Source organism: Coffea arabica, chromosome 9e (assembly GCF_036785885.1).
Source record: "Coffea arabica cultivar ET-39 chromosome 9e, Coffea Arabica ET-39 HiFi, whole genome shotgun sequence".
NCBI lineage: Eukaryota > Viridiplantae > Streptophyta > Magnoliopsida > Gentianales > Rubiaceae > Coffea > Coffea arabica.
In genome coordinates, this window is record NC_092327.1 from 32,613,431 (window position 1) to 32,638,657 (window position 25,227).

The 25,227-nt window shown below is 35.1% G+C and overlaps 3 protein-coding genes across 5 annotated transcripts; 1 reads left to right on the forward strand and 2 right to left on the reverse strand.

Moving 5' to 3' along the window:
- Nucleotides 1–5,248: 5,248 nt before the first annotated feature.
- On the reverse strand, nt 5,249–7,276 carry LOC113709688 (monolignol oxidoreductase AtBBE-like 15). Its single transcript, XM_027232525.2, has one exon. It carries the CDS (start codon nt 7,114–7,116, stop codon nt 5,467–5,469), a length of 1,650 nt encoding a protein of 549 aa, XP_027088326.1. The 5' UTR covers nt 7,117–7,276; the 3' UTR covers nt 5,249–5,466.
- A 5,430-nt stretch (nt 7,277–12,706) lies between these two features.
- On the forward strand, nt 12,707–14,408 carry LOC113709379 (CASP-like protein 1B2). The gene is made up of 3 exons (XM_027232130.2): nt 12,707–13,035; nt 13,652–13,775; nt 13,993–14,408. Exons 1-3 carry the CDS (start codon nt 12,791–12,793, stop codon nt 14,233–14,235), a joined length of 612 nt encoding a protein of 203 aa, XP_027087931.2. The 5' UTR covers nt 12,707–12,790; the 3' UTR covers nt 14,236–14,408.
- A 1,097-nt stretch (nt 14,409–15,505) lies between these two features.
- LOC113710340 (subtilisin-like protease SBT2.2) lies at nt 15,506–24,701 on the reverse strand. Of its 3 annotated transcripts, none has more exons than XM_072066472.1 (10): nt 24,072–24,701; nt 23,281–23,437; nt 22,675–23,072; nt 21,803–21,898; nt 20,063–20,135; nt 19,436–19,682; nt 17,840–18,165; nt 17,414–17,684; nt 16,992–17,273; nt 15,506–16,044 (listed from the first exon to the last, which is right to left on the reverse strand). In XM_072066472.1, exons 1-10 carry the CDS (start codon nt 24,305–24,307, stop codon nt 15,608–15,610), a joined length of 2,523 nt encoding a protein of 840 aa, XP_071922573.1. In that variant the 5' UTR covers nt 24,308–24,701; the 3' UTR covers nt 15,506–15,607. The 3 variants fall into 3 exon arrangements, with proteins under 3 accessions (XP_071922573.1, XP_071922572.1, XP_027089090.1); XM_072066471.1 differs by having other exon boundaries at nt 19,400–19,682; nt 24,072–24,700; XM_027233289.2 differs by having other exon boundaries at nt 19,400–19,682; nt 23,281–23,434; nt 24,072–24,699.
- Between the last annotated feature and the right edge of the window lie 526 nt (nt 24,702–25,227).

Here is a 25,227-nt window from a genome sequence, read left to right on the forward strand (position 1 = left end):
ATTTATTAATTTTCTTTAATTGGTCAAATGTGATTACCTTGCACTTAATCTGTATTTGTTAGGGTTTTCAATTTGTTTAATTTTCCTAGAGTTTTCCCATAATTTTTATAGCATTTTGTACTTTTATACTATATTAATAAGTTTTCTTATATTTTACAAAGAAGTGGGAACCAATTTGGTCAATCAGTATACTTTAATGACTACATTTGTTGATATCAGAAAAACAGGGACTAATTTAGTCGGCATCAAATATTTAAAGGACTAATTGTAAATAAATTCTTGTGCTGGGTGACTTATAACCTTAGAGTGACAGCCCAAGCGTCCTTTTTATTATTGTAAGGGTTGCCTAATAATTTCGACCCAAATTTTGTTATGGCGTGGGGTGCACAAACAGCTATTTGACGTGCATTTTGATACTTCTCAATTTAATTTTACTTTTCTTTGCCCATACACGAATCATTTTGGTGAGGTTTTATTAACAAAAGAATGGTAGAACTTTTACCATCAATATACATTGAGAATAACCTCCTATCATCTCCTACAAGGTGAACAAGTCAATCACTATACAAAACAAGTCAGCTTCGTTAAATTCACGAAACATTTATGTGTTCTAATTTTGGCAAAACTAGGCCTACATAGACATAGTGGTTAGGTCTAACTTGGGTAGACCTAGTAGTTCAAGTAGTATAACATTTTTTATACTTAAATTGATAAGATGGCGTGGCAAATTTTAAACCATTAAATTACTGGATCTATCCAAATGTTTGCTTCTAATTTTAACCTGCTCTTTGTTTTTGTTTTTGTTTTTTCCCTTTCTTTTTTCCCCCTTACCCTCTTCTTGGGACATCTACGTCCATCCTTGATCATTTTGATACCTGTTTTAGTATCTAATCTTACATCAATATTGTGCCAACGGAAAATCACCATTTTAGTCCCTAAAGTTTTTTACTAATGTCAATTTTGTCCCTCAAAATTTTTTTACATGGAATTAGTCCTTCAAATAAAATTCTTATAGCAATTAAGGCCTTTATGGTGGCTCCGCCTCAAACATCTTTCTCTCCAGCGGGATGAGCAACCAGTTGGGGGTATTTCAAGAAGTTCATGCGATGCTCATTTCCTTCTGATTTTATTTCCCTAAAACACCATTGAAACCACAAATCACGGCTAAAACAGGATTTGCAATCATCCTTTCTTTATCATCATCGCTGCCCGTTTCTACGAGAACTTGCTGCTCCTCTTCTTCATCTATTAGATTCTCTCCACTGCCTGAGGCGCCTTCTCTTCTTTTTTTTTCTTTCTACTAATTTAATTCTAGGCATTTCTTTTTTTTTTTTTTGCTAATTTAATTACAGGTATTTCGTTTAATTATTGCTCTTGATTATTTTTTTCAATCAAACAAAGGAACGACTTTTTATCTTTTCCCATAACATTCATTATAATACATAACCAAATTATCAAACAATCATGCTAGTAATTAATCACAATTGGCGGCTGTGTTGGACAATTTATGTCAATCAATGTGAAACATAATGGACAACTACAAGACTTCACTAAATTTGTTGGAATTTTGGTTACTTTTTCAACTATCAATAACTTCGTTTGCGCTTTATATTTTTATTGAAACGTAAGACAACGAGATTTCATCTGCTAAGCTGTTCATCCTTATCATGTATATCCAATTCATTGCCATCAATTAGCTTCAAAATTGACTAAACAGCACAAGCAGCCAGTGTGTCAATTATCAAATCTTGTCTTTACTTTTCACCAAGACCAAATATTGCATAAGGGCTGCCAAGAGAGGAAGGCATATCTCACTGCCAAAGGGAAGACATATCACAATCCGAGACGGTGGATGACAAGGCGATGCTAAAGCTATAGGCTTAGAAACCGAGTCATTGTAATTTTTGTTTACCATATAAAATATTTCATAAAAATATCAGATAGGCATCAAACTTGAAACCCAATTCAATACAAGCCTTGAGTTCTTCAAGGTATTTGTCAGTGGCACATTCTTGCTCCAGCAGTTGCGGTGAAGACCATGATTTCCCTTCCGCCATTGCAAAGCCTCATCATGGTAGATGTTTGGAGATCAATATCTTTGTTTGTATGAAGACGAAGTGGGTGGCAGCACTGGCTGAAACTGTGGAGACTCTACTACGGAGTTCGATGGAAGACGGAGGTGGTGGTAGGAGTGCAAACGAGCCGAGCTCGAGTCGAGTTTTGGCTAATTGAGCTGAACTCGAGTTAATTTTGTGAAGCTCGAACTCAAGCTCGACGATCTCAAAATATCAAACTCGAGCTCGAGCTCGAGTCAAATTCGAGTCGAGTTCGAGCTTAAAAAATAAAAAATAATAATTATTATTATTTTATTTTTAAAAAATAAAAAATAATTTTTTTTTAAAAAATGAATAAAACAATAAATTTTTTAACAAATAATAAAATATTAGGGATATATATGTAATTTTACTATTAAAATAAAAAATAAAAAATATATATATAATTGAGCTCGCGAGCCGCTCGCGAGCCAACACTAAGCTCGAGCTCGAGCTCGAAATCGACTTAATTAACTCGAGCTCGTATTCGAGCCGCTCGCGATCGGTTCGATTTGCGAAACACCCCTAGGTGGTGGGACATGATGGAGGAAGAATTTGTCTCTCCTCTTGCCAAACCCCAAAGGCAGGGTTGGGAGAAAGAGAGTTTGGCGACGAACTCGATGCCTCCGGCTCTTGGTTGGTCTCTTGATATGGACAAATTGTTTCCATTTCTTTCCTGATGGAGGAAGATACCAATTTTTTAATATTTAATTTGGTTTAGCTAATCAATACTTGCATCTCACTATGCTTTATTTTTTTTGCTCATTTTGTTGAATAAAATGTTTAGGTGGTACCACTGTAAAGCTGCTTAATTGGTATAAGCATTTTATTTTAAGGACTAATTCCATGTTAAAAAACTTGAAGGACTAAATTGACATTAGTAAAAAAGTTTAAGGAGTAAAATGATAATTTTTCCATCCGACCAAATATGGTGTACAAAACAAATGTTTGGTAGAACACCATTTATGACTAATTGGCGACTTGAAGTAGAGCTCTTGTTTTTTACTCAAAGAAGCCTTTCCTAAGATTGCTGCCCAGCCCAACTAAGATTTGTCAGATGTATTTCATTTCAGTTTGGGTGGAGGATTATAGGCAGCAGCTTGCATAAATCAAAAAGCCCAAATGTTTATAAATTTCTTAACACACATATAGACAACATCAACATGGCATACTCACAGGCTGATTCTCAACGGTTTTACTTTAACCATTAGAGCAAAATTTTTTTGAAAAATAAAGAGACAGTTTTTAGTTTTGGCAGATTCAGCTTTTCTTTAATAGGGAGTGAAATGTTGCAAGATATCTAGGGTTTAGTTTTGACACACCTACTTGATCTCCGTCCTTTTTCTCCTTTTTTTTATGAACCAACCAGGGTCATTTAGCTATTTTAGTAAATGAAGAAGCATAACTAGTATTATATGTATAGAAGAGAGGTGGCAAGTTCTATTCATTTAGATTAAGGGATTTGATGAAGGATTTGAAATCTTCTCAAATTCGTTTAATTGTTTAGAATATTTAGGAGGTATTTAAATTTGTAAATCATAAATTATTATAGTGTTTAAAATGTATTTTGATAATTGATGAATTATATAAATTCAAATATATTTTAAATAATCCAAACAACTAGAGTAATTTGGGTGAATGTCAAATCTTTCATCAAATCCTTCAATCCAAATGAAGGTATAACCTATACTATTTTATTTTATCACCTAGTGTAAAATGGAGTGAATAAAAAAGATATTTATTGACAAGGTATAAAACCTTATTGCAAGCTCAAAAACTATGAGATTAACCCATTTTAAGACCCTGTTTGATAACCCAATTCATCACTTAAACTTAATGGAATCAGATGTTAACATATTCAAACCATTTAATAACCAAAAATTGAGCATTTGAATTAATTAAGTAACACTAAATTTTCTAAGCAAAACTTGCTCTCAAAATTAAGTAATAAGCTATTCATTTATCATTAAATGTGATATATACTCAAATGTATATGATTTAATACTTAACAATTCAATAATTTAATGGATTTAGACTTCAAATTCCAAATTTCAGATTTCAAAATCAGATTTCATATTTTAGTTTTATCAAACGCACCCTAAATCATAGTTGTAAACTTTATCCATTTTAAAGTGAGCATCGTGTTCTGAAAATTTTCTTTATTAGCCAATGATTTGTGATGATTCAAAATCTTAACTATTTATACCACCTGCAATGTTGAATATAACACATAAAAAGAAATGGTGCTCAAGCGTTAGTTCAACTGGTAAGGCTCATTCATCTAACTTAACTAATCGAGTTAGAATCCTGCTACCAGTGATCTTCTATTAATTAGTAGGTGATCTGCAACCACATGGGATCCTTAGTGCCACTTTTCGAGTGATAATTCAGTGCTATTTCTATATTTATGCCAAGTATACTATTTAATTTATCATGTGCTGTTTATTTAAGTTTCTTCTGCTCTCACATGATAAATGGGATTGACACTGGGTTTGGCACTGGATAATGGTACAAAGGACCCAAGTAATGTGCAACAATAATTGTAAGTCATTAGAAAAAAAGCCTGGAGCCTAATACCTTGAAATGAAGTAGTATATATTTCCTTTAAAATTTTTTAATAGAAACAAAAGGAACTAGTGCATTTATTTTAATTTGTTTTTCAATAGGTGCTGAATAATGTTTTGTGATGTGCTCCTGAAACTCTGGCAAATTGCATATAAAATTCTTGATACTTAAGGTATCAATTTTTTTCTTGTACGCTTCATACTTTTATTGATAAGCTGTTGAGTTTACACAAAAACTGGGGGCTCCCCATACCAATTTACATCACAGATTGAACGGTAATCCAACTCTGTTGCTAAACTATATTATTTACAGATGAATGGGATCAAATGCAGCAGGAAACTCCTAATTCCAAGCATAGATCCAGATTCGCTGAAGCCTAGGTATAGGTCTCCATCCTAGCACAATGCTGCGAATCTCTCTAATTACTTATTGCTGACAGCAGAGGTATCAATTGGTAATTCTTTGTATGATTTCACATGATAAAGAGTACCAAGATAGTCAACATGTATTTATTATTAAACGAGGAGAAAAAAAATTCATTGAAGCGATGCATCAGAATAACAAGATTAACTGCGACTTAGCTCCAGAAATTAACAAATAGAAGCACCTGAAACATTCAATCCTCCTATGCACTGAGAAAATACACAAGTACTCAAGATGCAATGCATCGTGTCAGTCGTGTACAGGAACTCGAAATTTAGAAACGATGAAAAACGGAAAACAAGAAAACAGAACAGTAAAAATTCATCAGATCTTCGTTGTCAAAGTCATCTCCTTTCTTGTTCTAGTAATCAAATGTAGCTATGGTTCAGTTTATCATCTTCTTCTCATCTTCTTCAGACAAGGAATGAAGCGTTGGAATGCTCTGCTCATGCCTGAAGAAATTATCAGGATCAACTTTTGTCTTCACCTGCACGAGTCTTTTGAAGTTGTCTTTGAAGTAGTTAGAGCCCCAGAAACATGCTTTCAGATAATTTACGTTTCCGCTAAGCTTATCCACTCCCAAATCAAGATCCCTGTAATTCACATAAGCTTCTCTGGGGAATTTAGAAACATAAGGAGCTACGGAGTCATATAATTTTCTGATCCAATCAATGTGCTTATCTGTAGTTTTCTTGTCTCCACTTTGCCATGCCGTCAGCCACTGGATCATGAATTTTCTTCCTTTTCTGTGAGGAAAAGGAATTTCAGATTCTGGAATTTTTCCCATCATTCCACCATAAGCATTCCAAATTGTGAACGGAGAATCTTCTTGTAGAAACCTTTTCCATATTCCTTCCAACGCAAATTTTGGGATGGGCTCTTTTACAAAATCTGACTTAGCTTTGAAATAAGTCTTGTTGAAGAATGACTTCCTCTGAAGCAAAAATTCAGGCTTTAAAGTTCGCGGGTAGCCAGCAATGTAAAGAACTGATTCAATCCAGCTCATTTCAACGCAATCTTTTTGTGTTAATCCTAATTCAGGAAAGCCTTTCTTCATTACTTTCAGGAGTCTGTTAGCCCTTCCAAGAAATAAGGCCTGATAGGCAGTTTGTATCGTTCTCTTTCCTTTCTGATCAGTAGAATTCACAGCACTTATGAGAACTCTGATGAAGAGGTCTTCATCAAGAGTGTCAGCAACTTGTTGCCACCTGTACAGAAGTTTAGTTGCTCCTTGTTCCAATGTCCATGGAACAGTGAAAACTGTGACAGTTAACGGTACTGGAACCAAACTTAGCTTCCAGGCTAGGAGGATTCCAAAGCTCCCTCCGCCGCCTCCCCTAATTGCCCAAAAGAAATCCTCTCCCATTGATGCACGATCAAGAATCCTCCCTGTTGCATCAACTATTCGAGCATCCACCACATTATCAGCTCCAAGCCCGTATTTTCGCATCATGGGACCATATGCCCCTCCTGTTATGTGCCCACCAATCCCCAAGCTTGTACAGAGGCCAGCAGGGAAACCATGAATTCTGCTTTTCTGCGAAATTCTGTAATAAACTTCGCCAATTGTAGCTCCTACTTGGGCCCAGGCGCTGTTTTCCTCTATACTAACATTGATGAATCGAAGTTTGGCAAGGTCAATCATTATGAAAGGGAATGGTGTGGCAGAAGTATACGATATGCCCTCATAATCATGGCCTCCACTGCGGACTCTGAGCTGAATATTAAGCTCTTTTGCACAGATAACTGCTGCTTGAACTTGGGATTCTGTCAATGGTGTGAAAATAAGCTCAGGTTTAGGCCTAGATGGCCCCAAGCACCTCAGATTCATCGCAGTAGATTGCAGAACAGAAGTAAATGAAGCATTTTCTGGGGTGAAAAATGCACTATGAAAAGGTATGGAAAGATCAGTATGGAGATTTACACACTGGTAGAATTTATCTTCAATTGAATGGTCTGAAGCAGCAGCCCATGAAGCTGATGATAACAGAAAAAGTAATAATGGGAGGAACATGAGTGAGATTGAAGACGGCATTTGGTTGATTTACTCCTTATTTTCTGCTCAAGTTAGCAAGTCCTAGGATGTGTATATACCTATATGATTGAGTGAAGATGGTTTGCAAAGTTTGAAGAATACTTCAACTTGAAAGTTGGTGCTTAATTATTTAAGTTTGAAGAATAGTTTAACCCACAAAAAGGACGGCAGGTTCCATCCACAACCAAGGTATTATCGGATAAAATTGCACATTCTTTAGCCGTTTACTTTACAAAGCACTGCCTCAGTGGCACTGCACCCTCTATTAACCTTACAACTGTCACTGCCACTTCTGCTAGAAGATATATATATTCCATATTCCACTTTTACATTGCAAGAGAATGAGACAAGAGGAGGAGACAAATGAATGATTTCCCAATATCTGTTAATTCGAATTATGGCAAAACAAGATAGCACAATCATTTGAGGAGAAGGCAAGAAGGTTTTCATTTAGTGACTAAAGTTGAGATCCAAGAAATTAGAGATCTACCGTTCAAATCTCCTGCTCTCTTATCGTTTTTTAAGTTTCATCCTTCTCCTGCTAAAATTTTTTTTTTTTTTTTTTTTAAAAAAAAACAAGCCAGTTGCATGTTTGCCTATTTCTCTTCTCCTCTTCACACGAAATGTGTAGAATTGTCAAATAAGGAAAGTAAATTTGTCAGTTGATAGAAAGGTGATGCATCATCTGTGAAGGGTGAATACCAAAAAAAAAAAGCTAAGCTTTCTTCTAGTATTTGTTAGTCTTGGCATTGTGAACACTGGAAAATTTTGACAGTTCTGTGCTGCACACGTATGATATCTTAAGAGTAGGAAAGTCGGTTTTTCTTGCCTTAAAAATGACTAAATTGAGGGTTCGTTTTCCGGGCATCCCAAGTGGAATAACCGTGTGAAGAAAGAGTCTTGTTTTAGGAAAGAGTACTCATTGAACCAATACAAACCGGTTTGTAGCTTTGGAACCCTCTTCTGTTTTACACGTATCCATAGGCATGATGAATTATAGGAAAACTTGTAAGAAATATTAAAGATACTTGATTGTTTTGGGCATCTTCTGTTCCTGGTTCTAACAAATTCTAAAGCCCATTTGTATGTTCTTTTTAGGTGCTTCCATTTAGTGGTGGAAAATTACTTAAAGAGGGGGCAAGATTAGTAAAGTAGTAAAAATGTTTACTTGAGGGGCACCCTTAGATTTATGCAAAAGGCTCTTTTGTCTCCCCATTTATTGGTGGGGGAGGGAAGTGGTTGAGTCAAGTCTAGTTTTTAGTTCAATATTTTTGAGAGAATATAAAGATATTTCTAAAACTCACTTGTCTTGCAATGATATTATTGTCACATAATTAAGCTGATCCATGTTACTTCATTCTTGAATTCCTAGCTAAGATGTAAAGTTTAAGTGATCAAATTGAACATCGATCCTGATCTTGATCAAATTCTACATTAATCTTGATGATCACCAAATCTAGATCACTTGTGCAACTAAAGAATTGGAGTAGGATTAGCATATATAGGAAAAAAAAAATCCAATCACTTTTTCAAATTATTATTCTTGTTCAATATTCATACTTTGCATGTCACTTTTTGCAGTTTTTTTTTTTTTTTTTGGTCTTTTCTTCTCACAAACTTAAGGACTATGAATAGAATTAATTCCATATATACAGGAACTAGATAGATCTAGTTATTTATTCATCTCAAAAAAAAAAAAACCTTCAACAGCAGATTAAGTGCAGCTCTTTTTTCAAATATTTCTCGTCAAATGTAACATCAAAAGTTGTTGGAATACAATAACAAATTGCCAAAGAATTTATAAAAATTCCCAAATCAAAAAAATAAAAATAAAAATAAAAGAAGAAGACAATGAAGAATTTGTCTGTTCATCAAACAATCTTAAAAGTGAAAGGAAGTGGTTCAGTTGCATATGAGGCCAAGATAAACCCCGCCAAAAATAATTTTCTATTTGTCTTTAATATGTCAAGATTATAAACTAATCATAGGAAACAAAAAATGTCAAAAAGAATGTAGTTTGGCCATTTATGTCTGCCTTTTTTTTTTTTGTTCCTTCAATTATGTCTGCTTTTAGTTTGGCTTTCCTATTCTTTTCTGCCGTAAAGGCAGTTTGGTCAGCGGTAGGTTCAAGTATTCAACCACCAACTAAGTAAAATACAAAGAAAGAAAGTAAATTCTATGTATTTTCGTTGCTTTTTGTCTAAACAACTATTTAGTGGAAGAAACGTGGAATTTTCTATTTGCTCCACAAGGTTGTTGAACTTTAATGCAGTTTAAAATATTCTTGTTCGAACTACGAATCTTTTTATTTTTCTCTACCAGAAAGAGTTGATTTCCATTATTGCCAGAGAAATTTTGATCTTGTCGACAATCTCTAACAAATTTGATTTGCTTACGAACCATGAAAACTACAACCACAAACAATACAAATCAAAATGATAACACTTTACTTGATTACAACATTTTTTTGACAGAAACCATTTGGGGATTAATTTACTTTAGCACTTCTTTGCTGTGGTTAATTCTTTAGTAGTTTGACCTGGATATATATTTACCTCATCGATATTCATATTTTATCATGTAGATAATTTCTTGAAGTGATGGATCCATTGAATCCTGAGTAGTAATATATTTCTGTGATTCACTTTATTTTGTTTGGTCGTTTTAATTTTTCTGCCTAAGCATAATCATCAAAATTACCTTATCCAGCAGTAGATTTTTATACTGTGCCTATTGTTTAAGTAAACTCCAAACAACCATTCTAACGAAATAATATTAGATACAACCTATTCATTTTCAAAATTTAATTAACTGCCAAAATACCCATTGACTTATTTTTGCCAAGCTTTACCCTATATAAAAGGTTTATTAATTAGATTTCAAAGTGGCCATTGGGGTGAAAAACTCTATATATAGGGTTAAGAATTAATGAAAACTGTCATTACTTATGAGATCTTATTTATCTTTGTGTAGACAACATGAATATAAATCTATCTGATGATTTATTTTTTTCTTTATTTTTTCTTTTGGCTGCCATGGCTACCCTATTGTCTTTGGCAGTTGCAGAATTTGTTGTCTGTCTTGCTTCTTTTACAGAGTTTATTGCCAAAATAACACCCTTGTTAAAAAATATTTCCAATGTGATTTACTTTCAAAATTTATTCCCATAATGATATTATTGTTGTCATCTAATTATCCTGATTACCATGCACGATAACAAGAAAAGAAAGTTCAAATCTAATTTATAGTATCCAACATGAACTAAAAATTTAAATTTTTTTTATTACAGAGGCACAAGAAGATTGCATAACTTTTATAATTTCTTTATAATTATTTAAAATAAATTCTACCATTATTGACCTTGCTATTATTGGGCTCTAATTTTTTTAAAATGTATCAAACATATTGCATATATATTTTTCAAAAAATAAATTTTAAAAATACAAAAGTTGCAACAAAAATTTCAACAAAAATTGTAAGCAATTAAAAAACTTCAAGACTATCATATTTATTTATGTTATCATTCCTACTCCTTAAAAAGACACAAGAATAATTTTCATTTGCCTTGAGATTATCAACTCGAGAAGCATATTTTTTAGATGCTGTTAATATAAATATTGATTTCTTAGAATTACGAGTGTGTTTGGATTGAAGATTATTTCACTTTATTTACACCTTATTTACATACACTGACTTGTTTGTATCATCAACACATTTTCCAATCACCTTTTTATCTCACATACATCATATCAAAAAAAGTGCTACAGTAAAAATATCTCAAATATATGTTTGACAAGGGAAAGATAATGAAACAAAAAAATGCGGGAAGATTTAGAAAGAAAATTGGAGAAGATATTAGATGGAAAAAAGAAATGGAATGTGTTTTTATCTCCATGTTGACACATATGCTGCCTAAGTGGCAAAAGAAGGATTATAAAGGTAATAAATTATAAAAATAGGTTACTTTGGGTATATGTTGTGGAAGAAGAGTTATTTTGACAATAAACTCTTCTTTTACAAGTTGTTTTATACCTAAAAACCAGTTGTCTAAAAAGTACAGGAAATGAATTTGTGATTTCTATGGCTGAGAAATAGATAATAGAAATCCATATTCTATTCTATAAATTTTGTTTGTAAAACAATTCTATTTTCACGCTTCCACATCACAATTTCACTTTGGAATCTATGAATTTTGTTCATGAAACAAATCTATGCTATCACATCACAATTTCACTTTGGAATCTATCTCTAAGATTGTCTCCCTATACCCACAAGTAGCTTTAAGATAATTTACTGTCTCACTTTCTCTGTGACATGATCAGCAAACTTGTGACAATTGTCACTTGTCAGCACTCCTAGGTCCCAAATCCTCTTTCATGAACAATATAACAATCATTAAACATGAAAGCTTCAAGATCAAATGTCATATTCTCCAATGAGAAGAGTCTACAAGTTTCAAACTACCAACAAGTATAGAATTTTAAATCTGGAATTCGACTTCCAAATCAGAAAACCCTTTCGTTTCCAAAGAAGAAAAGAAAGAAAAATCATTATATTAATGAAGGGAGATGCATTCAATTTGCCTTCCTTTTTCAACCAATAGAAATGATTCTTGCTATGAAAAGTATTAACATGTGATTTATTACTTCATTTGTATCATCACCACCACCCCTCACTTAATCAAATCAAAGTCTTCTTTCATATTTGTGGCTTGAATTTTCAAAGAATATCTCTAATAGACAATTGTACGTAATGAAAGGGGAGGAAGCCTTTGGGAAGCTTTGAGGACTTTAATTTAACTACAAAAATATATAATTATGCTTTTTTTTTTTTGGGTATCTCCAAGTTTAGACATCCTAGATCTATAGTTTATGTCCCATAAATAAATGTTTTTCCCTACATGAAACTATTGAATCGAAACATTTTTTTATCCTCTTGGGCTAGTGCATTTGACAGGTGAAGAACTGAAGATCAAACCAATTTCAGACATTAGCTTATAGATAGTGTGGCTTCTTACGAAATGTTGCAAGAGGACAATTTTTTGCCCCCTCACGATATCTGGCAATTGGACAATTTTGTCAAGAACGAGAATGAATAAGAATGAGCTTCCACTATACATAATTAAGGTGAAAACACATACACAGTTTAATTTTTTAAAATAAATAAAAAAAGGGAAACATGCATAATCAAATCAAATTGTTACTTAACCAATTTCCCATGCACAACCGTATAATCATGCATAATCAAAAACCTAAAAGATTTCTACCAGAACAATTAGAAAGAATAAGAGCACCGAAAACACTAATGCTGCTATGAAACTTAGTCGTGGGAAAATGTGTCCCTTTCTTCTGTTTATTTAGGTGAACTAGGCAGGATTGTTTGCAAATTAGCATAAAGTTGTTTGACCTTTCTAAATTAGCCTGAACTTACAGCCTACTTCATCCCTCCTGGTACTTTCTGTTTCAGCTATCTTCCTAACAACTGACACAGATTTCCTCAAAAGTACCAAATTAGTTAGTCTAACCAGACTATATGGACACACAACTCTTTGCTTATTAGACTAAACAAAACCCTTTTCCCCAGTGTCTCCCTTTATATGGTTTTAGATGAATTCATTGTCCTCCACAATCAAACATCATTATACACATATTTACTCCTTTCTTGATTGTTTGCCATGGCTGATGAGAAAGTTGTGGAAGGGGCAGAGAATGGAGCTTGCCAAACACCAGTAGTTAGTGCTAATAAGGCAAATGATTGGCTAATCTTTTTGCTGAGGCTGTTTGCCTTTTTTGCAACTGTATCAGCCACAGTGGTGATGGCCATAAACAAGCAAACCTTAACAGTTGTTGTTGCCACTATTGGAAGAACTCCAATTCAGGCCAGTGTCACAGCCAAGTTTCAGCACACCCCAGCATTTATGTGAGTTCTTTTAATAAGTCATATTAATGGAACTTTCTTTTTTTTAGGCCATATGTATTGCTTTTTATTATTTGTTGATGGCAATGTAATTTGCAAAACTAGATTAGCTAAATTTGTACTGGTATCAAGTAAATATTAACTTTAGCTTGATTTTACCTATTTTAGTTCTGTTTATTGTTATTTCCCATGTTGATAAACACTTAACAGGCCTAACCAACTTATGTTCAGCACCTTAATTTGCTTTGATGATGCATGCAATTCTTATTAGGAGAAAAACTGGAAGATTCAATCATTTTATGTTCCAATTTTTGGCCCATAAGCTTTATTAAAAGTGTAACTAAAGTAACATGTTTATAGGCTAAATGATATGGCAAAACTAGATTAGCTAAAACATGCAGCGTTTGGTACCAAATCTATGTTCACAGGCACCATAACATTGCAACACTTAATCCCTCTCGATCCACCTGAAGTTTATGAATTTTCTTCAGTAGTTGAATTTAATAAGTTTAACCCAAAGAAAAAAATTTAATGTTCTCAACTGGGCAAAGAATTTTCACAAGATTTAGCAAATTTTCAGTGCTATCAAATTGAATCATTTTTTTTAATGGTAATGCAGATTCTTTGTGATAGCTAATGGTTTGGCAAGCATTCATAACTTGCTAATGCTAATAGTGGAGCTCATAGGCCACAAGTTTGATTTCAAGGGTCTCCGGTATTTGCTGATTCCGATCCTAGACATGGTAATTTTTGCTCCTTTCACCATTGTATTTGATTATTGATTAAATTGGGCAAATCATCAAACTCCTGCTCAATTTTCCAATAATTTTTATTAACCTTTTTCTTTTTTCTTTTTTTCCCTCTTTTTTGGCTATACTAGTATATATATATACCCCTCTAAAAGATCAACATAAAGAACGTACATGTCATGACTTTTTTTTCTTGTGATTTTCGATCCAGCTGAACGTTGCTCTGGTGTCTGGTGGTACAAGTGCAGCAGTTTTCATTGGTGAGCTTGCTCGAAATGGAAATTCTCATGCAAAATGGAACAAAATCTGTGACAAGTTCAGCACTTATTGTAAGCATGGAGGTGGAGCCATGATTGCATCTTCCATAGGGCTAGTCCTCATGATCATTGTCAATGTTATTTCTATCACCAAACTTCGGATTCAGAAGTGTCAGAACTACTCTAGACTTCCTTAACATATATACATATATATCATGCACTCTTCTTCCTGTTTTTGTGTGTGCTCGATCTACTGCTCTTTTACAGCCAAAGAAGAGCATTTGTACATAGTGTGGATTGTATGTTAGTTGAGTTCAATGATTGTAATTGAGTTTTCAATGAAAAAACATGCAAAAGTTTGTTCTTTAAAGTTTTTTGTTGTTTTACACTTGTTATATGGGTGTGTACATATGCATGTTTCTATCACCAAAAATGTAGCTGAAGCTTTTGAAGTTATTTACATTGAGATTTATCTTAAACCAAAGTAATTCAAGTGATTTGACAAGTTAAGAAGCAACTATAAACTAAGTGCAAGAGGAACTGCCTTTCAAGGCTAAATTCAATAAACATTACATATCATAAGAGAAGATTTTTATTCAAGTCCAATGCCTCTAAGGATTATTACAAACTGTCATGGAAAAGTACAATCTCCTAAGCTACATTGAATTTGTAGTGCTCCAATTTCTTCTATCCCCTTTATAAGTCTCACAAGTCTCATCTGAAATGAAAAAAAAAAGTAATAAAATAAAAAAAAGGCAAGTTTTAAATGGATTTAAGATTTGAACGAACAATATAAAAAAAAAAAAAAACTTTGCACCAGATATTTGGATTAATAAAATATCATGATACTCTTTTTACTTTAAAAAGTAAAATAGGTAGGACTTTAATCGATTTGAATGAAAAGCAAGGTAAAAGTACTTAATATCACGTCTTCAGTAGTTGGGCAATCAGAGACGTGGTCGAACGGGTCTCCGACGTTTCACGCCTTTAAAGTATGGAGATGCAATAGTAGGATACGCATGAACCTGCATTGCTAATGTAGGTTTCTGTTAAATATGCTGATTTGATGGGGAAAAAGCTCACAACTAACACTTTTGCCATGTGACGGAACACTTCTACGAGATGAATTATCGATCAGCTAACTTCCAGCTAATTTTGATCAAGACTAGAGTAACATGTAATGTTGTTCAACGTAGCAGAAAAGATGTTTTCAAATGCGTAGCAAACCTAGTCTTCCATCTTCTTGGACGACTCTACCTCTTCCAGTGTTCTAGTGTCGATTCAGTAGCTAAAAGTTTGTTGCATTTGATTTGGAAAGTTAAAACCAAGTTAAAAATAGCACGCAGCACCAATAGCTAATGGTTGTTAAGGATGAACAAAGATTTGATTGTATCCAGATAGTAACATTTAGAGTAGGTAAGATTGTTGGACTAATTTGCATCCATAAACTATTTGCATTTTGTGAGATAAGAGGCAAAAAGAGGGAATCACATTGCTGTTATTTATCATCAATTATCTACACAAGGATGTACAGAGCAAAAAATTGATAATTTGGACACCTTGACAAAACTACTGCAAGAAATTAGTGTCACTTGTAGTGTTGTATGAAATCTTAACAATGACTGACACAGGTATGTTGATAACATGACCCAGATGTCCAAAGATTCCTATTCTTCCAAAGCTTGCAGAAGTGCTGTTTATCTGGGCTGTGAAGGATACATTCAAGACCTGTCTCTCACCACTTGCGAGCGAGAAGTGAGTTGGTGATACTTTCAAAGTGACACCATAAGGAGCAAACCAACCAACACTGTAGGTCTCATTTGCACCGACATTGGTTGCTAGTCTTTGGACTGTTTGAGACTGGTTGAGTCTAGACATTGTGATGGAAGGCAAGTTCAAGTCAGTTGCATTTATAGCACAGACACCGCAGCTCTGACCAGTGTAGTTTAGAAATATAGGAGCTGATCCATTTATGCCACAAAGAAAGGATGCATATTCATCATAACCTACAAAAACACCAGAGCCACGTGTGAGATTACAAGCAACACGAGTTGCCGTAAAAAGATGTGATGGTTTCTTTTTGCAGGTACTAGAATTACTTGAAATAAAAAGGCAGATGTCCTACCAAAATGATTTTCGCTTGACTGAAATTCAAGTCCTAATGTGTTAGATGTCACCCCAACAACCCCTTCTCCCATCTTCCTCCCTTTCCCTTTTCCTTACCCCTCACAGCGAAGGCTAGCAAGTAAAACAGTTTTTTAGATGTTCATGATACTCGAAAATGTGCAATCCTTATGCAAACAGATTAAACACAAAAATGGGTAAAATAATTCCACACCATTGGTCCTTTACAGCAATCCTGCTTCAGATGATGAAAAACTACCTTCAGATTCATTTGTGTGCTTCTAAGTTTCCAGGATTGTTAGTATGATCGTGTTTTACTGCAACAAGTAATTGGAATAAAAGCCAAAGGGAGATTAATCCGAGGCCACCTATTCCCCCATCACATTCCCCTGCTTCAAAATGATTTTATCTTCCACAGTTGATAATAGTTTTTTGTAATATTAAAAAAAATTCCGTCAGATCCTAGTTTACTATGGGGAGAGGGACCTAGAATTCTAGGATGGCAGACAGCATAGGTATTACAGGTGTATCAAAGAGAAATGAAGTCCTTTGCGCTTGCTTCGTTTTTTGGATGTCAGACATTCAGCAGCCATGCCTGGTTTCATGTACTTTCTAAGCTAGCATTGTGTTGTCATCAAGCTCTAGTTATGTTAGATGGTGTTCCTTCTAATATATGGCCTGTCATTCTAAATGATGTCCCTTCTTATGGGAATCACATAGTAGTCGTGTACCATCCTTTAGACCTACATATTCCTGCATAAATTATGCACAGCACCACTACGAAACCCTCACCTTATATCCATATAAGAGTAAGAGCAATAAAACTTACTGATATCAAAAATAAGACCCGGATCTAGTGCTGCCGTTGCATTTACAAAACCACTTCCCATGTCAAAAGGTGTCGCTGGGGACTGATTCAGTTCTGGATTTGCATAAGCACGCTGTGCCATTATGGGTGCCTGATTTTTGTCAAGTTGAGAAGCTGTTGTTGAAAGTGCAGATCCAAGGGCTGAAGGACTGAATGTAGGATACTTCTGTTTAATCAAGGCTGCAAGTCCAGCAATATGAGGAGCAGCCATGCTCGTTCCAGACATCATTGCAAAGTTCTCACCTGCGAGTTTTTCACAATCAGATACCCCTTTTCGTTTTGCTTAATTAATGAGACATCAGAAAAGACATTTATTCGATTGAAAGACAAGTATTGTGAACACGATCATGTGATAATGGAGGCTCATGATTGCAAAAGTATACCTTGAAATTCAATTGAGTCAGTGCCACGGGAACTCCAAGCTGCCCATATAAAATTTCCAGGAGCAACAAGGTTTGGTTTCAAAATGTCAGCATCATCAAGGAAAGTGTCCTCTGGATCTGGTCCTCTAGCAGAGTAAAACATAATCTTTGGGGCTAAGTAGCTGAAATTAGCTTTTATTCCACCTGAAATACATGCAACTGCCCCGAACTTAACAATCTTCTTTGTAGTTCCATCTCTCTCCGAAGAAGAATTGTAATACCGCAGTAAGACCTGTCAAATAAACCTTAAATCAGCCAGATTTTATGTACATAAGCACACAGCTGTATCGCTTCACACCAGAAGCAGTTGAAACATGCCTTGCTACCCATTTCACCCGTAAAGAACTGAATAACAAATAATGAGCACTTGTAAACCCACGAACTCACCTTAGAATCCTCTGGAGTTGGAATTATAATCCCAGGCATACTTAGTGGAATAGGGTTAAGTTGAAAACCAATGACAAAAGGATCCATGTAAAACACAACGCCAGCTGCACTAAGATTTTTAGCTGTTTCCATAGCCTGTTTGATTGTTGACAGGCCAAGCACAAACCGAATTGAATAGCTGCAAATTAATAGGTTTCCTTGAACAAGATCCTGATTAAAATTGGTTGAATCTTGGCATTCACCAACATACATATCATTCCCAGCACTTGAATCACTCAGAGCATCAAGTGCAGAAACAAGCGTATACATCGTATTATTTGTTCCAGCTGGTGAAAGGAAAGAAATATCATCAGCATTAATGTAAGATTATATAATTAGACAGACAAGCAGTACAAAATATTTGATGGCAGCAAGCACAGTTTGGCTTGGTTGGGGGGGTGGGGGGGAATACAGGATTCTGCAACTTAAGCCTCTATTTGCATAGGAACCATGAGATTAACAGGTTGACAAAGTATTGACTGCATCTAACAAATCCCATGACATTCAAGTTTGAACGTAAGACATGCATATTAAAAAATTAAAAGGCTAGGATGTGATTATTGCAAATTCAAATGGGATAAAACAAGAAAATCCCACACCAATGGACAAGCGCAGAGCCGATTTTAATGAATCAATGCATGCCTTCATAAATCAGTAGAAACACTCCTCCCAACCATATCTCATTTTCTTATCAGGTTGACAAGGTAGATCATGTCCCCCTATCTTCAAATTGTACTTGTCGAATCAACTTTGATTTCCTGTAAGAGCTGATTTTAATGAATCTATTCATGCCTTCATAAACCAGTAGAAACACTCCTCCCAACCATATCTCATATTCTTATCAGGTTGACAAGGCAGATCATGTGCCCCTATTGCCTTCAAACTGTACTTGTCCAATCAACTTTGACTTCCAAATTTGTACCCTCACCAATCAAATGTAATGCACATTACTGGAATTCTACCTTGTTTGTCCAATTCCAGATATAGTATGGGTTTATTGTATCTGTTTGCTCACCACCTTTGTGTTTTGACACAAGAATGATTAAATAAAAAAAAACCAGAAAAGTCAAACTCAATAGTAAATTGCATCAGACAATCTCAGGGTTCTAACAATAAGCAACAGCATAGTTAAGACTGCGAAAAGGTAGGGCAAGCATTGAGCTGACAAGTGAAGATTAGTCCCATCCATGGTAATCTACTATGCACCATAATATTTTGAGTGTACAGTATGCCTAGAGTACCTCGTGACACTTAGAGATCACTGCATCAGACTTTTATGTGGAGCAGAATCTATTATGCTTAAGAAAAATGTATAGAGGTTTCAATCCTAAAGTAAATAGATAAATCAATATAAACAGTAATACCATCTATTAAACCTGTCTCAGTAAAGCAAATTATTTTGTTCTTTTCTTTTCTTTTTTTTTCGAAAAACCAAAAAGAAAGAAAAGTAACTTAATGTTGATTATATGTTGCACCTTATGCAAATACAGAAGAACATACTGCTCCTAAAAGCCAACTTACATGCGAGCCCAACTCCAGATATTGTGACATTGTTACCTAGAAGTATAGAGTTAGAATATATCCTATCATGGGCAGCAGCACCAACAGTGAATATCCATGGACTGAAGGAAGATATGCTTTTAGGTGATGGCCCAGTATTGCCTGCTGCTTGTATAACAAAAATTCCAGCCTTAAATGCAGATAGTAAGGCCATGTCTATGGGATTGAAGAATGTTGCGATGCCAGGAGGACGCCTGTTTGGAGTGATGGACAAGCTTATTATATCCACCCCATCTTGTGCAGCCTGAAAATTTAATGATAGTTGTATGGTAAATTCACTGTTCAATTTGAGCAATCATACATGGTTATAACTGTATGCTAAATGAAATGTGCAGTGCAACTACTTGGAAGCAAAAGATCTTATTTAGCCATGCATATGCATGCATTTTAGAAAACCGGTTGGCCTAAAAGTACTATCGTGCTAGGACCCAAAACAAAAATGACCTGCATCATAGTACCCTGCAATCAAATGAGAAATATTTAGTTATTTCATGCTTGAAGTTAATTAAGTCATCTGTGAATGCATGCCCATCAGATATAAGATACTCCTGTAGTTCCTTAAGTTTGGTATTGTAAGCAACAGCAGGAATATATATTTCAAAATTAGTTATTTTATAATCATACCTGGTCAATTGCAGCTACCACATCAGCAGCAAAACCTCCAAAACTTTTGTACAATGCTTTGTAAACAGCAATGCTGGAAATATTGGCATGTCATTAAGAAGTGAGCAAGTAAGTGCAAATGTTATCAAGGTAATTGGAACAAATGTATTTAAAGTAAATTGAGGACAAAAGAGTCTCAGAGAGTGCACAAATTTTCTGATGTTCTTAAAGAATTTCAAGGTGGAAGAGAGAAGCAAAAAATGGATGACATCAGCACAGTTGTCTGAAGCCAAAATGCTTGCTCATGCCAGTAGTCAGATAGGTACTTCTATACACTTCTTCATTGGAACAAGTTACTCCTAATGAGATCGTAGTAGCTTTTCCAATCCCATTTAAAGTATGTGCTTCTATAGGTTCCGTAACTTGAGATACAGGAACTAGCTCAGATGTGCTGGTTCATTTTAAGTTCATCTCTTGGATTTATTCTAACTTGAAAATGAGAATTTCCAGCTGCCTCCCTAGTGACCATCCTATGAATGGTTAGATCATCTGAGCCTACACACTTTATGTTTCAGCAGAAGAAGCACTAGGAACCTAAGGATGTACTCCAACTGCATTACTGATCTCGTTATTATCCTCTACTGCAGATAATCATCATTAGACAGACCAGATAATGAAATTGTCGTCCAAAGAATGTTCAAAAGCACGGGATCTGAGTCTTGCTAATCAACACTCAATTGCCTCACCATCCATTACAAGGACACAAACTTATTAGTAACTCTCGCTTCTACTGCTCAGGATGACCAACATGACGTAATTCAAATGGAGTAACTCCCAATGCTGCCTAACATAAACACAGGATGATCATGTATATGTTTTCAGTTTAAACATATAGTGTCTTCCTCCTCAAGTACCTCCTAAATCCATCAAATTTTGCACTTCCCAGGAGTATTAGAGGAATATACGATAACTCCAGAAAAGAAAACCTATGGGTGCACATGCAGAATTCTTTTTTTTTTTTAGTAATTGTGTTTTTTCCTTCCAAGAAAACATATTGAAGTCGGCCTCTCTTCAAATTTGAGCTCAAAGCTCTTCAAGTATATGCCTTCTCGCAAACAGTCCTCTGGTATAGGTGCTTCTTGCTTTTACTATCAGATAGTATAGCCAACCAGTTATCAGTTCACTATAAAACAATGCAGACCCCTGTTATATTTAAGGAAGCAAAAATGTTCATTCACTACCACAACACCATCACTCAGAGTTCTTTTTCAGATCTAGTATCCTGAAGCTCAGTAGACTGCTTATAATCACCTTAACACATAAAACTCCAGATTTAAATGCTAACAGGCTCTAGTCTGAATGTACTACTAGCATCAAGAAACATAGCATGTAAGAAAGAGAAGTTGGCAAAGGATACATATATGAATGTAATACATTCAAGATAACAGCATTTAAGCTATTAACACCATCCTTCTGAACCTCCTGCTGCACTTATCCTTAAATTCTCCTAGGAAATATGAATGACCTAAATTGCATTCTTCCAGCAACCAAAAGGACAAAGAAAAACCAGAATAGAACTGCACATAAAAGTGGATGTACAGACATCAAACCTCCAGATTTATAAGGTCCCATTATCATAAAAGCACCTTCACATAAGATTGTGCCTTAATGAGAAGTTATCCACCATGACAAGCAAGCATTTTAATTGCCATATAAACACATACAAAAGGATAGTCAATAAATGTAAATTTGATGGCTTACTGTGCACGAGGGGCCATTCCACTGGCATTTCCGAAGTGATGACCAGCTACTACCACAGGAACCCCGTGGTTCCCTGCTGCAACAGAAGCTGTGTGCCTGTGTAATTGTGAAATTTGAATCATTAACTACCTCTACCTATATATGCTCATGTAATCATGCAAAAGAATACAAAAATTACCTACTTGTGCACGTTCTCGTTAAATTACGATTTTGTTGTTCTTGATGTGTATTGCGTTGACAAGTTGATGCAAATTTAATGCTTAAAAAGGGAAGAAGGATCTGTCAACCTAACTAATGAATAAAGATCATATGATGATTATACTAGTAGCTGCAAGCCCACTCTCATGTCATACTCAGTATAGACTACCACTACTGAAAGACAAGCTTTATTTATGTTTCTGTTTCCTATACTTTCATATAATAACAAGGTCAGTCCATTAACTAGATACTTCTAACAGCTGTTCTGGCCAAAGTAGGGTACAGTGGATACTGTGGAGTGTGGAGAGGCTTGGAAACCATGGTATCATCGACTATCACCCCCCTTGACATAAGTCTATATTTGTAATTCTGATAATGGACACAACACAAGCATAATAATCCCTGTAAAACATTAATTATTTAGCATGAACTTTAGGAAAATTTAACTGAAACAAAAGCTGACATGGTTCATTTTGCATGCAAATAGCGAATGTGAAGCGCATACAGTAAACAAAGGTATAAAAACTTCCCCCTGAGAAAATACAGTCAACTCCTACATATTCTGTGCCATAAAACATAATTGACTTAGATGCTATGCTCTGACAAAGAACCAACAGGACAAAAATCACATACTGCTTTTCCGGGAAACTATCTATTTGAAAGGAAACACTTACGTCCCATGACCATCACCATCAAAAGGTGAAGCATAATCCTGGGAAGCATTAAATATCCCTCGAGTAATGGCAGAAGCAGCAAAATGGCGTGCACCTACAAGTTTTCTGTTGCATGACCCAGATGGAAAATCTGGAGTTACTTCACAAATGCCAGTAAAGTGCTGCGGTACTGGATATGAATTTTCAGATGTAGTATCTGAAAAACTGGGATGGGTTGGATCAATTCCTGTGTCGATGAATCCAATAACAATCCCTTCACCAGCAGTTTCAGATCCACCTTCTTTTGCCCATGCCCCTTGGGGTAGTCCAAGAAATTGTGGTGTATGAGTTGTTGCAGTTCTCACCGAGAAATCTAAAACCACATTTGACACTTCTTGCCTCCCTGAGAGCATCCCAGCCTTTAAATTTGATCAATACAAAAAAGCATTACTACTCGGGAACAATCATAAAGAACCAAAGCATCTATTGGTACGACCAACTTATCAACAAGCTCAATTATTAGAAAGAAAAGTGCTAATTAATAACAAATACACGAATAATACCCATAATACAACGAGAAACTCACGTAACATTTAGGTGAAAGAATATCGATACGAAAACAGATACCTGCTGCGGAGTGACGAGCACAGCAAATCCATTGATCAAATAGTGGTAGCTGTATAGCTTTAGGTACTTTTCCCCATGCAGTGCCTTCCTCAGCAGAGTATCATGGACACGAGAGATATAAGAACCATAGCCTCTATCACTTCTTGAAACATTACTGCTTCAAAAAGAGAAGATTCAAGAATATCATCCCAAACATTTTTTTGATTATTTACTCAAGACATGATAAAAGCATGAATTGATTAACTAAAAAATTATTTGAAATTTAACAATTAACCAGAGATCACATATTGAATTAACGATTTTGGGAAAAGTATATTTCAGTCATTCCACACACAAGAAGGGGCGTGCGAAGGAGTATACCAAAAGTCAAACTCTCAGCTCTCGGCTGCAAGCTTTTCAAACATATTAATACCAGACAATCCACAATCTAAACTCAATAGGCAAAGAGAACAACTAAAGAAAGAAAGAACTCTTCTTTGTTACTCAATTACTCAAAAGAGAGAACTAAATGAACTTTAACAAACACAATAGACCTTAGTTATACATATCTATCCTCACATTCCCCTATTATTCTCCAAACGAAACTTCACCAGAGGAAAACATGAAGCAAATGAACAGAGGACAATACTAACAAAAACCATCAAAAACCATCAACACATATAATGAGCTTCTTGTCTTTCTTTTTCTTTTTAATTAAAAGAAAATTCCTAAGTTCCCTAACCATCACTGCAGAATTGAGGAAAAGGCTAATGTGCAAGATAAACATCACTGTAGAATTGGAAAAAACTTACCTTGTTCTGTTCAGTCTATTCATTCTGCTAGGACCGGCACTACCAAAATGCTGGTCTTTTACTTTGACTTCTGCATTGGAACGAGTAGCTGGGGCTTGTCTGAGAGTCACAATATACACCGCAGCCTCTGCATTTCCATTATCCTGACACCAACTGCACCCAATAAACATCCCCAAAAACACCATTACTACGATTAACACTTTATTAACTCCGCCAGCAGGTCCAGCAGCCCCCATTATAACTAGCTACCTTCAACCCAATACACCTAGAATAGTTCCAAGAAAAGAAACTATGGAACTCGAATCAAGAGGCACTCCTCCATTAATGCCTCCAATGTAAGCTCAAGCCACAATTGATGCTGCCTTTTTCCAGCCGGTGCACCAAAACAAGTTCTAGCAACAAAAAACGGAAATATGGAGGAGAACCCACAAAGCAAAAGAGACCCTTTTGCTTATTCCAACCAAAAATGGCTAGCTGTAAAGATAAACTAGCATATCACTAAAGCCCATTAAGGCATTAAGCCTCCATTGTTAGGAAAAGCAAAATGTGGGCAGCAGCATTAAGGCTTTTCCTTTCTTTGTTTTGTTTAGGCAATTTAATTGTAGTATATAATAAGGTTGGAGAAAGAAAGAATGAGTGGAATCTGTAACTTTCTTGGGTGGTGTGCAGATGAACGTTTTGTTTATACAAAGTAATAATAGTAGTGTATTAGTGAAAAATAAAGAAATGGAGTAGTAAATTACTCTAGCACTGGTAGGACTAGATCAAGAATTGAACGTTGTCTTTTGTTGTTATTCATTTCTGACTAATGTTCGGTTCGCTAGTTTTATGTGGTGTCTTTTTGCTTTTGTAATATGCACTCTGCAGTGGTCCGTGCTTTGCCCATGACGAATTGGAAAATGGATTTATGACTTCTGACCATTTTCGTAGTTTTACTTTCAGATAGAGATTAAGATTAACTCTTGAAAACACTTGTGTTTTGGGATAAGAAACATATAGATGATGATATTGTGACATTTTCCTAACCTTTGAGTTTCAATAAATTGTCATGTGAAGCATATGAAGTGCAAGGTCCCCATCAACTCTGAATATGGCTGTAATTGTAAAGTTGCTCATAAGCATCATTGGCCCTCTTCAATTAATAATGATTTTAATT